The 16,202-nt window shown below is 39.1% G+C and overlaps 1 protein-coding gene across 1 annotated transcript; it reads left to right on the top strand.

The window, feature by feature from the left end:
• Positions 1–7,696: 7,696 nt before the first annotated feature.
• LOC119722637 (adenosine receptor A2b-like) lies at positions 7,697–8,873 on the top strand. Its single transcript, XM_038192899.1, has one exon. It carries the CDS (start codon positions 8,028–8,030, stop codon positions 8,871–8,873), a length of 846 nt encoding a protein of 281 aa, XP_038048827.1. The 5' UTR covers positions 7,697–8,027.
• The last annotated feature ends 7,329 nt before the right edge of the window (positions 8,874–16,202 follow it).

Raw genomic sequence — 16,202 nt, forward strand, 5'->3', positions numbered from 1 at the left:
TTGGTCGACAGCCTGTCACGTGGCCGGTCTTAAATGGATGATGAAGTAGCAGCAAAAAGTGTATAAGACCGACCAGCAACAAAGGTGGTCCCTTAACAGGGACAATAAATTCGTGTTCCAAAATGTATTCTTCAGAATTTGTTGATTTAGGGGTTCGAAAAAGTAGTTTTGATAATTTTCAAATAAATTCGTCTTATAGAAAATAAAACATGGCTAAAAAGGATAATAAAACCGTTGCAGGGAAATTTCGACAGCTTGATCGCGCCCCGGCCGCTAATTCATACACGTGAACGTGATGCGGCTACCAAGTACCAGTTAATACCAAACACAATTCATCGACTACTACAACGCCCGTAATTATGGGAATTCACACACGTGAGTGGGTAAGTTTGTTTCTGCATTCAACAGGGGAAGTTGGTCAACAGAGGACAAGTGGTCCCCAACTCCTGAAAGGTCTTCAATTTGGTGTTCAATACATATGGGAGGTCTTCCCCATTTTTTTTTAACGTTTTTCACCTCATAATGCATATATAAATGGCAAAGATATTGTGTGGTTGTTTAGTTGTCAACATCTGTTTTAAAATTTGGGCGGAGTCCAGGTCACTGATAATGGCTCTCGCCTTCGGCTCGGGTCAATTTCGGTGGGCAGGCGCTCGAGCCGAAAGCGAGGGTCATTACCGGCAAACTGGCCCCTATACCCGGTGTGAATCCAATCGGCTAAAACAACCCTCCCAAACTTGTATTCCCTTATTATCAGCCAGCCAACAATGCTGCTGAACTTCAGGATAATTCGTTAAAGCAATTGTATACATTAAAACCGGTTCTTGATAGAGTTAATCATGTTATTACTCACACTTACATGTATGTTACCGTTTTCATTTAGGTGATTACAAACTGGTAATACAGGGTGTCCCAAAAAACATGTTCCATTCTCTTTTTCCCCAAAATTCAAGAAACCCAGAAGGCATACATTTTCTTATTATGCATGGTAAGAATGCTATGTGTCTGGGTTGTTATCTACCAACAAATCGGATCATACTGTCAATCCACTAGGCACAGAAATGCTTGAATATGAACTCGCCTCCATTTGCCAAATGCGCTGGGGACTCAAATCACCAATTTTAAAATGTCGATTTTGTCAAGTGTGCTTTTCAAAAATTCTACTTGGTATCTATTATGAAAGACCAGTCATCAGTTGTCGTCAAGCAAACAAGAGAAAACCAACTAACCATGGCATAGTCAATTTATTGGACTTTGACTGAAAATACCTTTTTGTAAATCAAATACACGTAACAATTGTTTACCTTTGTGTGGGCAGTGCCGATTTGCTTGACTGGTTCTTTTCAGACCAGAACCTTTTGTCACCTGATTGGAGGGAACCCCACAATGAATTGTAACACCCAGCCACAGGTAAACAATTATTACCTGTGGTTGATTTAAAAATAGATATTTTTAGTCAAAGTCCAATAAATGAACAATGCCATGGTTGGTTGGTTTTCTCTTGTTTGCTTGACAACAACTGATGACTGGTCTTTCATAATAGATACCAAGTAGAATTTTTGAAAAGCACACTTGACAAAAATCGACATTTTAAAATTGGTGATTTGAGTCCCCAGCGCAGTTGGCAAATGGAGGCGAGATCATATTTCAGCATTACTGTCCCCAGTGGATTGATAGTATGATGTGATTTGTTGGTAGATAACAACCAAGACACATAGCATTCTTACCATGCATGATACGAACATTTATGCATTCTGGTTTTATTGAATTTTGGAAAAAAAGAGAGTGGAACATTTGTTGGGACACCCTGTACACGTAGCAACCAAACATTTAAAATGTGATATTCGGGTTTTTTTTTTCATCATAAAGGGTGATCACAACACCCCACCATAATCATTTTCTTGTCAAATGGCACAAATGACTTGCAAGATAGGAATAACAAATTCACATGCTATCCACTACTGCCATTTGGGGTTTTATGTTCAGGTTTAAATAAATGGAAGGGATGCACAATGAGCCCTTGATAGTGTGGTATAGCTAAGCTTGTAAATTTTGTCAAAAAATCAGTCAGGAATTTGAAGGTGTACCACTGTTGATACAATTAAATCTTACCTGCCATTGCTGACAGCATCAGAACGAAAAATGCTGCTCCGTCCATTGTAGAAATCGCAGGTGAATTCTGAGCGTCAATCCGCTAGGTTGTAGGACTTTATCAACGACTCACACACCAACGCGAATTAAAAGGCAACTACGCACGTAAATCACTGAGCAAACATCGGGAGAGAGCCTCAACTTAAAAACGTACTGAAACTGTTTGGGCCATCAGCCTGAGGGTTTGGTCGGTATCAAATAAGGGGAATAATGCAAGGATGCACCCCTGTAGTTGGAAAATTTGTGAAAGCATTGCAGGATGATAACTTTTCGAATGTTATCACTTTAAAAAAAATGGCAGACAAAATATGTTTGTTACCACATATGATTAATCCGGTAATAAGCATATTGGCGGCCATTAAAAAAAAACAACTTAAAGATGATAGCATCTCCCAAAATGCCACCGCTATAGATGTGCATACCTTGCCAAACTTCGCTATGAGCATTGCTCCTTTTGATCATTTGATACCGGTGGCCCAATTTTTGAGACTGAAGCTGATAGCCTAGTTCTCTGATCGATGCAATGAACTACTTACACACGAAAACACGGATCTTCTACACAAGGATCAACAACCTCCTAAATGCCTGGTAGAGGCGTGATAACGGCCTGTGCGCGTATAGAACATAAAATGCGCTAGTGCTAGACTAGAGTCGGCAGCCTCGACTCCAGGAGCGCGTGCTCGTCCCTTACACTAATCCCTGACTGTGATGATGACGTAAATGACGCTGAATGACTATTCACAGCGTACTGCGTGCGCATTATGAAGATTGCACGCCGGGCGCACCCATAATGCGCTCGCGTGCTTTGCACGTATCTTCACGTACGAAAAAAAAACCACACAATTATGATTCAAAAGTCGCGATGCCTGTACGATATGGATTATGTCAGCCGCGTTTTTCGCTAAAAAAACCCTGCATCTGTGGTTATAAAGGCAAGAAAGGCGTACGTACATTTAATACAAATATTTGCTAATTAACACAACGTCCAAACGTTGTGTTTGAAAGCATTGATTCTTGAATCACAACTTTTAACATTTTACAGATGTCGTCGGCACGTAAAACGGCAGCCCTAATTATAATGTACCGGATTTCAGCACATTTAAATTACAAAAATTCCAGGGGGTTACGATCGAGCAAGGCATGATGGGAAATAACATGGCGTTGCAAGATCGTACCCACGGGGCACGATGTTGTAGAGTCGGCACGCGACTGCAGTTGTGTTTCCGTCAAGTCTTCCATGATTGGGTTTCATGTAGGGCGCGCGTCCAGTATCGCCTACGCGCCCGCATTGTATGTGCTATACGCCCTCAGGCCGTTATCACGCCTCTAGACAAACTGTTCCGTACAAAATGTGTACACAAGCTACTGAAGAGTCGTTTATCATTGTGCAGATGATCCGTGACCAAACCAACGCGACCGTATAGACAGGTAGTTACGCACGTAGAGTACTGAACGACGATCTGCATGAAGACCCTGTCTTACTGAGAATATACCCGACTGACGTAAGGATCAAGACTTCGTTAGTGTTACTCGCTGGTATATACCGAGTACAAAACGCCACTAGACAACATATCGCCTTGAAATTGAGCAATAATAACCATCCTGGTCATAAACAGTCACGAATCGATATGAAACGGTGCTGCGTTCGAATGCTAGCGGTTTCCTGTAATAATAACAGAATCCGCACCGGCAATCTTGGTTGGTGCAGATAATGACAGACCTTGAATACAAAGAACCCGGAGAAAAAAAAATATACGCATTGAGAGGGCCGAAAAATTAAAGATTTTTTAAAGATGTTTTTTTTTTTTTTTTTTACTTTGGACGTATTTTAGAATTTCTGCATGATAACGCAAAGCACATCAGCTGATCCAATACAAACTAAACAAGTGCATGTTTTCTTGATTAGAATTTTTCTTAATTTACAAGCACGTAGACATTCACAGAGTAAAAAATAATGTGTGTATTATGGCTGGGTCCATTCAGAGTTTTTTGCCGATTCTGGGAAATGGCGTTGTTATTGTCAATCTATGTCCAAAAAATCAGAAAGTGCCATTAAAATTCCACATTGCTAAACATGTTTAATGTAATCTTTCTAGTTGTAAAAATACTGAATGCAGTAATTTCGACAATTGCAATATGTTCCTTGACATGTACGCTGTCGAGTGGCGACACTGTTTTGATCGCAACTTCAGAACGAGGTTAAGATGGCCGCCAAACTGTAAACCCGTGTATCGAACAATACAGAACATCGCTGGTATATACCGAGTACAAAACGCCACTAGACAACATATCGCCTTGAAATTGAGCAATAAGGACCATCGCGGTCACAAACAGTCACGAATCGATATGAAATTGTGCTGCACCGTGTTCGAGCGGAGGCGGTTTCTGTAATAAGCACAGAATCCGCAGCAGCATTCAAGGTTGGTCAAGACAATTACAAAACCATGTATATGAACCCATAAAAAAACGATACGCATCGAGAGGGCCGAAGTATCACATATTGCAATTCAGAACTTTTGTCTTTGGTTTTTAAGCAAGGTCTAACCGAAGTTTCCCAATACTTATGTTCCCCAACACCAATGTTCCCGAAACCCTTAGGATTGGTGTTATAGGGTTAGGGTAAGGATTTCGGGGAACATCGGTATTGAGGAATAAAGGTATTGGGAACATAGGTATGTACCTTTTTCAAGGCAATATTGCTAGGACATCATCGTCGTCGTCGTCATCGTCTAGACAATTACAAAACCATGTATACAATAAACCCATAGAAAACGGTACGCATCGAGAGGGCCGAAATATCACATATTGCAATTCAGATAGTTTGTCTTTGTGGGGGCGTCGTCGTCAGCCTCCTCCTCGATATTATTACTATTGTTATTATTATTACCTTGGGTCTGGCCAAACAGTTAAAAACTCGTTTAAATTAGGGCCCCTACAAAAATCACTAAAACATGTATGTATACAAACATGAATACAAATACAGTACCAGTACCAGAACTAGTACCAGTTCCACCAACATAGTTCCAATCTATTATCCATTCACACTGAGGCTTTTGGACAATGAGGTGTGTGCGATACAACCAAAAAAGTTCCAATCTATTATCTATTCAAATTGAGGACTTTCGACAACGAGATGTGTGCGGTTTCAATGGGCCCGAGGACCTGAGCAATAGTCCTCGGGAAAATTTCGTGTACAAACCTCATGGGAGCTGTGGAGAAAGTACAAACAAATAGAAAGATACGAAGGAAAGGACCAGGTCCTCATGGGTTTAGTAAAACATTGGTGTGCTAGTGAGTTTGTTTCTGCAGTTAATAGGTGACGTTGAACAATGGAAGACAAAAGGGTCCCCAATCGAAAGTCACCAATTTGGAATCGTGTTCAAAACATACGAGAGGTCTTCCTAAAAAGTAAGTACACACAAAAGGGGGAAAATAGGGGCCCTCGATTGCAGGTAAATATGTGTTTATGCGAAGTGATACATACACCGTGCCTTCTGGAGATGTGCACACAATAGGGAACACAAAAATTGTATATGTCTCCAAAGGGCAATTTCTATAGATGAATAAGTTTCCACAAGATTTTCACGAAATAGAAATATGTATTTTACTCAAAAACTATGAAAAAAATTCCAAAGTGGGTTGATACGTCGCAAATGGAAGAGTTTAAAAAAAAAGGATATTAAGTCCGAATTTCAGCCAAGGAAATTATTTCTGGTTAAAATAAGAGCATTTTGAAACCTCACTTTCGAACTCGAAAACTTTACTGCACGAGAACAAAGAAATGTCTCCAAAAGAATACACATTTCAGTATACGTAAGTGTGTGTATGTGAAAAAGATGGGGCGGGTTTTGTTCAACTCACGTTGGTTTATATTACAATGGGCGAATACGCATACGCGCTCGCAGGAACTTCTCTTTGGCCGATAGCTGTATTGTGAATACTGCTATGAATAACACTCTAAAGTATCACATGCTGTCCTTTCCCATCTGTCACTCCTCCCTCTCGTCAGTCAGACCTCATTTGTTGCAGGTTGCAAACAGAGTGTTTTTGTTAATTTCAGTTATGTTACAATATATCTACAAGGTTTTACTCATTTTTAACGGGAAATTGAAAATCATTGTCTTCAAACCCCACCTTGACGAATATATTCAAATCGAGAGCGAGCGCTGGTAATATTATCCCTGGAGATCATGCAGTCGACAGCATGTCTGCCATGGTACCATGGAGTCCCCTGTCTCATTTGATTTAATGCTCTGGGAATTCATTATTCTGCACATAACTACAAGTTATCCATATGATTTATGATTTACCATATTGTATACGCTCGTTCATTAATTGCTGATGCGTAAGGATAACTACAATGATTTACCATAATGTATATGCTCGCTCATTAATCATTGATGCATAAGGATTCAATATGTTAAATACACAACCGACTAAAGCACAGCTTACAAAGTCGACCATATGCTTAAAATCGTACGAGAACAAGGCTTGTTCATTAAATATTAATATTTAAGTTTGCATCTAAAGTAAACATAAAAGTTATTGTGACTTTGGACGTGTTCCTTGGCTTCATCGCACACGGGTGTATGACTTCTGACTGACGCCTAACGAAAAACAGACTAAATGGTGAGCCGCCAACATAGGGCTGGATTGCTCAACTGTTAGAGCAGTGAATTGACAATCCCGAGGTTGCAGGTTCAAACACCAGTTAATTGAACTTTTTTTGTGTGAAACTTTAAAATAATAAAAATTAAATAAGCATAATTATTTAAAGCAAATTTTTTTATAGCATAACGTATTCAACAATTTCCATTGACATTATTAATATTTTTACTTGTGTCTCCTTAAGTTGGGTTAAACAAAAAGTGAGACTTGAAAAGTGTGAAAATGCTCTCACTTGGACCTATTTCAACACAATGGACGTAAAAAAAAGTCGGGACTCTGGTACGTTCGCATACACAATTTATATTTAATCTTTGAATATCAAATCGACAATATGTTTACAGTCGTAATTTTGGAACGCTTGTTCATTAAATATTAATATTTGAGATTTGCATCTGCAGTGAGCATAGTTAAATTTAAAGTAACAGATTTAAAGTAAACTGTTTCCATGGAAAAAAACTTGTTGATCGACCGCCCGGAGTAATTGTGAACAAACTAAATCGTCCCGTCAAATTAGTTTTGTTCTTAATAAACAATTAAGACTGAGGAAAAATTTGAACACATTTACAGTCAGTACAGTAGAATACTGTAGAATATGTACTGCTTTAACGTTAGCATCGGTAGCCGTGTCTCACGTTGTGCTGTTTTATTGGTTAACATACATTTTTCATGAGACTCAGCCTGCTTTTAAATAGGGTCGCCATATTATGTAAACTGACGTAAAATACATCAAATCGGTTATTGCAGAAGTCATTAACATATTTATTAAGATTCGATACTGATTTGCACATTCATTGATTTTTGTATAAATGAACTTGACATTGTGCTGGTAGAGTACAGAACAATCGAACCGCTCGCCCAGCACGACATACTTCGACAGTTGTGAAACAAGTAAGTCCTGCACAAAGATATGACTTACATACTTTATTGGGTTTTATAAACAACTATAATGTGAAGGTATTTTGAAAAGATCCGAAAGTGTGTTCTAAGACGTAACCCTTTCACTTTTAAATAGAACAATTGTATGAAGAGGCCTTCGTACTGTAATAAATGTATCACAACAAACGTTATTATACACTTAAAAGGGTCATTATTAACAGTATTGCCTGCAGCTCAATATTCCACTCTTTACTCGTTATCTGTCTTTTGTTTTTGAATTTGTTTTAAGAAAACGTGTCATCAATCTTTATCATCCAGGTCTGTATACTACAATGGAGCTGGGAGCATTGGACGTGGCCACGATTGCAGTAGAGGTCATCGGTGGCTTAGCGATTGCTTGTAATTTGATGGCGGTGGCCGTCTTTGCAACAACCAAGTCACTTCACCGCAAGTATTATTGGTTCATTCTCAACCTCGTTCTCGCGGATATTGCTTCCCCTACCTTAGCAATCGTGCAGCAGGTTCGCCCAGGTAAAGCCCCAGTTGCCCTGGTGCGAGGCGCTGCCTTCGCAGCTGAGTTGAGTATCTTATCGGTTGCATTGAATAATTTCCTTGCAATCGTTATCCCATCTCGTTATGACGTGATTGTGACGCGCTGTCGCATGGTGGTATACTGCTTGTTCATTTGGGTCCTGTCTCTCTCTACCTTCCTTGTCTTGACGTATATTCAAGAGTACGCATTCTGGATCGTTCGACCACTGTTATCCCTCACCGTGATAATTCTGACTGGAATTCTTTACTGCGTGGTATTCCTGACTATCAAGAAGTACAGGGAGTCGCAGGCTTCAACTACGGGCAATGATCTGACGGCTGACCGGCTGCGTCGCACTCGACGATTGATGATCACTTTCACCGTCATCCTGGTGACATCTTGCGTGTGTCAGATCCCATTCTGCAGCATCAACATCATGATATTTTTCAGTGGAAAAGATCTGTGGGGTCAGGACTACAGTGTCTTGGTCTTTCATAAGTGGAGCGTTGCATTTGTGCTTCTGAGCTCTCTCGCTAACCCGTTCATTTACTGGTGGCGTCTGGTTGACTTCCGGTCAAGGTTCTGTAAGAAGAAGAACGCAGATGAGACGGAGCTGGCAACGGTTAACACACAGGCGCCGATGTAGGTCCATTATTGAAACCAGAATATTGACGGCATTCCCCTGCACGACAGCGTACTACATATAGACAGTGTTTCAAGCCGGACAACCATACCCGATCTTCACTCAAGCTATGGATATATTTGCTCTGGAAAACAATCATTTTTTTTAATACTGTAACTTGAACGTTAGACGGAATGTATACATGACAACAATTATGTAATTCAAATCACTTTTAGTGATCCTTCCACTGATTATGAAGACATGAGGAAGCGTAGTTATGCCTGTTCTTGCTGAAATCCTGTCAGTTCAGTTCACTTTGTGGCGCTGTGTTCCGGGTCGACCTTGTTGTACGGTAGGCCTACACAATGGTAAGTACGCATTGTACATGGAAGTGTGCTTTTACCATTCTGTCTGAGGACAGGGCATAATGTTCCCTTTTGTTCTTATACTGTAACACTCCCCAATAGAGTACGCACGGAGACAAAACATTCCGAGGGTAAGGCCAAACAAAATAATAAGTCGGTCTCTGGTCAGCGCGCGCGTCGATTCCAACATCGCCCTCTATTGCCGCAGCTCCTCATTTTTTTGTTTATCAACGAGCACCAGGAATGGGAAATTGCACCAAGGCAAATGGTCGAGAGCACCAAGGCAAATTATGGAGGACACCAATGTACATGAGGCAGTGTTGGAGCAAAGGCTTTGACCCTCAAGGCCAAGGCCAAGGCCAAGGTTTTGACCCTCAAGGCCAAGGCAAGACCAAGGCTTTGACCCTCAAACCTCGAGGCCAAGGCCAAGGCTTAACCCTCAAGGCCAAGGCCAAGGCCAAGGCCCTGTTTTATGAAATGACCACTGATATAGAACTAATTATAGTCACATGAGTGACACATCATCACGCAAGGGCGGATCCAGAAAACAATTTTTTTTTTTTTGGGGGGGGGCAAAGAAATTTGGTCCCCCCCAAAAAAGTGGGTCAAACAATTACGGCTTGGGCTTCGGGGCCCCGAACAATTTTTGGATTCTAGATGCTCTGTGGTGCGATTTGAGGCAATTTCTGACCACTTTAACCAATGTTTTTTTGAGGAAAAGATGGTGGTGTACTCATTGCCTGCCTTTATTATGACGTCAAATTAAAAAAAAATGGTTTCGTTGGTTTTTTTTTTTTTTTTTTTTTTTTTTTGGGGGGGGGGGGGGCAAGGCCCCTTTTGGCCCCCCTGGATCCGCCCTTATCATCACGAATTGCTCGCTTCGAAGAACGTTAACATTTCTTTAATTGCAATCAACATGCTCGCATAGGCCTACACCGTTTTATGACTGCACTGTATCTATTAAAGTATAAGTTCAGGTCTTCAATATGGTTTAACTAAACAAAATAATGATATACTTCTTTATTGACACACAGTTCTCCCAAGTGTAACAAAAGGGGGATCCAAGAAACTGATTTGGGGAATTTTTAATTTGCTGGCCCAACATGGTCAGAAATATCAGCATTATCTAAAACAGATACATGCAAATCTTTAGCACTTATTAGGGAGACATATACAACCAACCAGATCTATTCCATAGTTATATGCAATTAAAGTGATCATCTCATTAGCCCCACAAGTTTACGAAATATTTTTGCAGCAAATCTACTACAATGGTAACAAAATGTGATGCTACAAAAATGGAAGTGTGCCCAACACACAAATCTATAGGGTGCTTCCCTCCTCCATGGTGATACGATTAAAATGGTAACAGCAAAATTTCGTACATATTTATCTGAAAAAAAATAAAAAATCTATGGCCCTTGAAAAGTCTTGACTCAAAATAGCAAGGCCCTGAACCATCAAGGCCAATGCCAAGGCTTTTGCCCTCAAGCCTCGAGGCCAAGACCAAGGCCCTAAAATCCAGCCTTAAGGCAGCCTTAAGGCCAAGGCCCAGCATCAAGGCACTGCATCACTGACATGAGGACACCAACAAAGAAAAATAGTACCCCACCTTGTCTGTACAATCCAAGCTTGAAGAAAAAAAAAGCCGCGTCCCCGCGTCAATTCCGGAATTTCGGTCTGACCAGAGACCGAATATTTTTTGTTTAGCCTAACAAAGAAAAACTTATTCTCTCGTTGCTGTCATCGAGGGGCCGTATCATAAGTACGACGCCACATAGGTCCGACGCCACGTAAGTCCAAAAAGTTGGACTTCTGGGGCGTACGTCGGACTTATGAGGCATAAATTCCGTCTCATAAGTCAGACGCTTCCTATGTCCGACAATGGACAAATGCTGTTTCGGACTTATGAAACAACGGACCTAAGAGGCGTCGGACTTTTGAGTGCACCCCATCACCAATGTGTATGCAATACAGGAGCGGTTCCTCATAAGAAAGCCCTTCCCGCTAACAGCTTAACCTCTGTAGGCTCCTTACGTAGCACACCCTGCTCCTTCTTGTTGCGATTTGTGTTATATCTCAAATCAGAATTCGGCCTAGGCCTGATCAGAGGGGGACCTAAACTATCCAAAACAATGGGACACGTTATATTTAGTTAGGGTTTATAGACTAGTTAAGTGATAATTTCAATAGTATCCCCCCAAAGCAGAACCGTGCACACGCCACAAAATCTGCTTTGGTATTTGTGTTGGAAGATAAGAGAAATGTTCCTGCTGAACATCGCTTTTAAAGGCTTATGTGTTTATTCTGTAAGTGTTCTCCCCAATTTACATAATAACATCATTAAAATTCCATAATAATAGACACTTAAATTTCGCTCAAATTTGGCTTAAATTCCTGTTCCGTAAATACACCATGCATTTCTTCTTTGGTCCAGGTCAATTCGCGAAAGTTGCTTTTTATTTCGTCCTTGCTTTAACACATACTGCACCAAATCTGAAATCTAATTATGTAAATTCGGAATAAAATAAAAAAAATAAAAAATGAATCCGAACCCTCCTGGACGCAATTTGAGTATCTTACCATACTAATTGAATGATACAAGTGTTCAAGGAAATATATGTCATTTGCTTTTGCTGTAATTTAAAAAAAAATGGATGGATTAAGGGCTTGGAAATATATAGCAAATTTTGCTACACTGACTAGTTGACAATTTCTAGATGCTATACAAACAAAGAAAAAAAACATCATGTCCCTGTAGTCTGATTCCCTGGCTCCATTTAAGATGAAACGGAGCAATTTATAGGCAGCAAGGAAGTGTAAGGTCAGGGAACCAGTACAGGATGCTTAAGAATGTCATTCACTAACAGTCTAGCAAGGTATTTCAACATAATTTGTTAGTTTTAATGTTCGATGTTTGCAAATGTTGTATTTTTCCTTTTAAGTCATTGGGAAGATATATATTTATTTTGACAACTCCCAAAACGAAGGAGTAACCAATTGAAGGTCGATCTTTTCAAATATTGAGGTGAAGTATAAGAAGTTTGTCATTAGTTTTCATAAAATTAGTATTTCAGTTTTCTTTTTTGGTGATAAAATTATTGTGGGAAGGGCAAGTTGGGCGTATTAAAAGAATTAAAAGTAAGGAATATTTTGGGTTGTTCAGAGTGTGAACAAGCTAATTTTGGCATTCAGTTTGATTTTGCACTCGATGTGGACATGTGGGATGGAAACATTAAAACAACCCTGGGATGTGTGGATATATTTCTGAGTAAAGAGGTGCTCTCCAAGTTGTTGGACATTGACATTTAAATTGACAGTATATCATATGACATAAATTCTGCTTCAGTGAAAACTAACTTTTGGCTCGTGCTCAAGGCAATCACCTAACACAAGTGGAAAACTAAAAAGCTAGCTCAAAGTGTCTTATATTTAAAAATAAAAGTTCAAACATGGCTTTTGCGGTTACGGAGTCGTTTTTATTAGTTGAAAAGTTTTAAAGTATTGAATATACAATTCCACTTTATACGTACATTAAATTTTTACGTTTTAGACTTAGCTTTATTATATTTATAATTACAGTCACATCATTAAATTTAGTAAATATTATTGTACACTTTGTCGGTTCACAGATTTCTTTCTGCCATCACCTCGATGGTTGATTGACTGAAAATACCAGTTCCGAATGTGAAATTGTTAGCAACCTGTGCATGTTATGCTTTTTTAACATACTAAGTAGTTGAAATCAAGAAATTATTGTCTTAAATTGCTTTATTATATTTTACTTCACCTTGATCCATATAACCTATTTAATCTAACTTCAACTATTCACTCTAATCTGTTGTACCTTTCAACTCTATGCTTTTGTATTGGTTATAAATCCACCAGTATGTGGTACTAGCCTTTCTACTGTTTAACTTCAAGGACGCCTAAACCTTGGGTAATGCTCCAAGCAACAATTGTTTTGTGTGGCGGCGGCGACAATTTGTTGCTGCCAAGCACAAAGGGTTTTTGTCGTGTTGCAGGTACAACTATTAATGATGTATTGCGCTACTCCTTGCACTTCTTGGCGTATCAGCTTCTGCAATGTATCATTTGTTCTTTTAATTTCAACGCGTTTATTGTTGGAACATATCGACTTATCATTTTTAGAGGGGGGGGCAGAGACATTTCCCCCCCCAACCCATTTTATTTACAGCCATGTGACTTCGCTTTTTTTTTTGGGGGGGGGGGGAGTTGGGGGGGGGGGAGGAGGCGGGAGGCGGCGCCCCCTTGCCCTCCACAACTACCCCCCCCCCCCTCCCTTTGCGTCGCCAATGGTTGTCCTGCGCCATTAATATCATAAAGTGTTACCTGATTGTGTCTAAATGTTAAGAGTGAGTTTATTTACGTTCACGTTTAATGTACATTCGGGAGTTGTCATAGATATGTTCTGATACAATCCATTTTAACATCTTGTGGTAGTGTTCTCAACAAAATCAACCATTCACCTAAATAGAACGACGCACAAAACGATTGCATTTTGAGGGAAAAAAATATTCGACAATAATTTGATTAAACGAACTTTTCCATTTTTGACTTTGTGCATTACATTTTGGGAAAGAAGAACTATTATTATAATGTTACATTCGTAAATTATACTGCTATAATAATGACATTCCTAAATGAAATTCAAGTCGCTTATCACGGAATTGGAACAATACAAGAGTTAAAGTCACTTGGAAAGGATATTTAAGACCATCGAAAGCGACGTACAAAAGTATTTTTTTTTAATCGATCATTTAATATTTGGGTGAAGGGGTTTAAAATTGGCTAATGTTCATAACATTGTTAACTTATTTATCATGATTTGTTTGTAAAATTGAAAATTCTAAGAAAGACAAACGTTTGATGCATTAAGTATGTTAGCAGTAAGAACAATTTGGGTCCTTTGAAATTATTATTTTTTTTTTTTTTTTGGTAGTCCAGTAGTCTTACATACGATGTGTAGTAATCCAGGATTCGATGCTTTAGAAATTAGCTTGTATTGTATGAATATCTATGCTGGTTGAATTTTGTGAAATTGAATTTTAGACCATATAAATGTATATTGTTTGGTAAATAGGGGAAGTATTGTCTCGAAGCTCAAGGCAATGTTAATGTGATGTTATTAAAAATCAAACAAATATGGCTTCTTTCCTTACTAGCGTTCCAGTTCACTCCAAACATTTAGTGTTTTCATGAAACATTCATTGACAAATATTATTGGAATTAACAAACCAAATGCACTCACAAACAGCTCACTGATTTTTTTTTTGAAAAAAAAAGATCATATAAAAGTGGCGTAGCTATACCAGCGGTATCGTAGGCGAATGCGCTGAGCTAGTATTGTCCTATGTCTGGCTAAAAGGAGCACGTGCTCCTGACATAATTCGTCACCCTTTTCACGAAGAGCCACATATGTCGATTTTGAAGAAAAGGCGTTTTCGAGATAATCGCAAAAGAAGTGTCTCATATTTTAAAACTGCGAAAAATACCACTTTGCAACAACTTTTTGCAGCAAGGAAACCATCACACTATTATATGTGAGCTGAATTTTTACATGAACCCAGTAATAAGACTTAATTCAGCAGTTAATTAGTGAAAATTAATTAGTAAAGATATGTGGCTTTTCGTGAAAACGCAAATTCAGGTTTCCGACAAATTGGCCCTTTGTGTTCAATGTGTATTTCCATGAGCACGCGCGCGCAGATGAAAATGTAACAAAGATATGTGGCTCTTCGTGAAAACGGAAATCTCATTTGACCTACTTTTACGTATTTCCGTGCAATGGGTTTTGTACGCGTTCAAAGGGCCAAAATGTATGTGGCTCTTTGTGCAAACGCAAAATTCATTTATCGAGATTTTGGCCCCTTGCAACATTAATGTAACTTGGAAATTAATGATGTTTTGCTTACAGAAACATGTCAAAATGGTTAAGTACATTGTTTTAAATCAAAATATTGAAGAAAAAAAAATCAAAATCGAAACAATGGTTATTGTTGAAATATGTGGCTCTTCGTGAAAACGGTGACGAATTATAGGTGTTATAAATATACTGCTTTAGAGGATTTCTTTTGTTCAATTTCCCGGGAATGGTTTGGCCAGACGCCTGGGGCGGGTAGTGTTACACTTTGTATATACAGATATCAGGCCAGTCTAATGTGAGCTGTGAATCTGGGTTTTGTTTTCTTGGTGTGGTTGGTAGACAAAACCGTTTTTCGTCTGACAGAAGGAACTCCTGTGTCACCGTTTCTCTAATTGGAGTTTTCTTACTTACGGGAGACATAACACTTCCGTTCATGTTTAGTGTAGTGAGTTTATAATAACTACATTGCCTTTGTCAGTAAGCATGACTTACTTTGTCAACATCAATTTGGTTTCCGGGCCAAACCTTCCACATTTATGCCTATTGTCAATCTCGCTCAAGACACCTCTGATGCATTTGATAAAGGTAGATTTATTGCAGGAGTTTTCCTAGACTTGTCTAAGGCGTTTGACACTTTGGATCATTCAATTCTCCTTAACAAACTTAATTTGTATGGTATACGTGGTACTCCACTGAGCCTATTCAAAAGTTATCTTAGTAATAGACAACAATATGTTCGCTTCTGTGATACGGATTCCCCCTTTTGGACAATCAAAACCGGTGTTCCACTAGGCTCAATCCTTGGACCGCTTTTATTCTTTATTGATATTAATTATTTGAATAATCTGGAAGTGAATGACTTAAATATTTCACTTTTAGCAGATGATACAAGTGTATTTATTACAAATTCTGATCTTGAGACGACCGTCTCAACAACAAACAAAGTTCTTAGTAATTTGTCAGCCTGGTTTGCTTCAAATAGACTTTCTCTGAACATTAAAAAATACCAATTTTATTTTGTTTTGTCCAAGACAGAAAAACGTGATCACAAAACTAAACAAGATACTTCGTATTCAAAAACGTGCACTAAGATATACAACA

This window comes from Patiria miniata, unplaced genomic scaffold (assembly GCF_015706575.1).
Source record: "Patiria miniata isolate m_02_andy unplaced genomic scaffold, ASM1570657v1 HiC_scaffold_1, whole genome shotgun sequence".
Lineage (NCBI taxonomy): Eukaryota > Metazoa > Echinodermata > Asteroidea > Valvatida > Asterinidae > Patiria > Patiria miniata.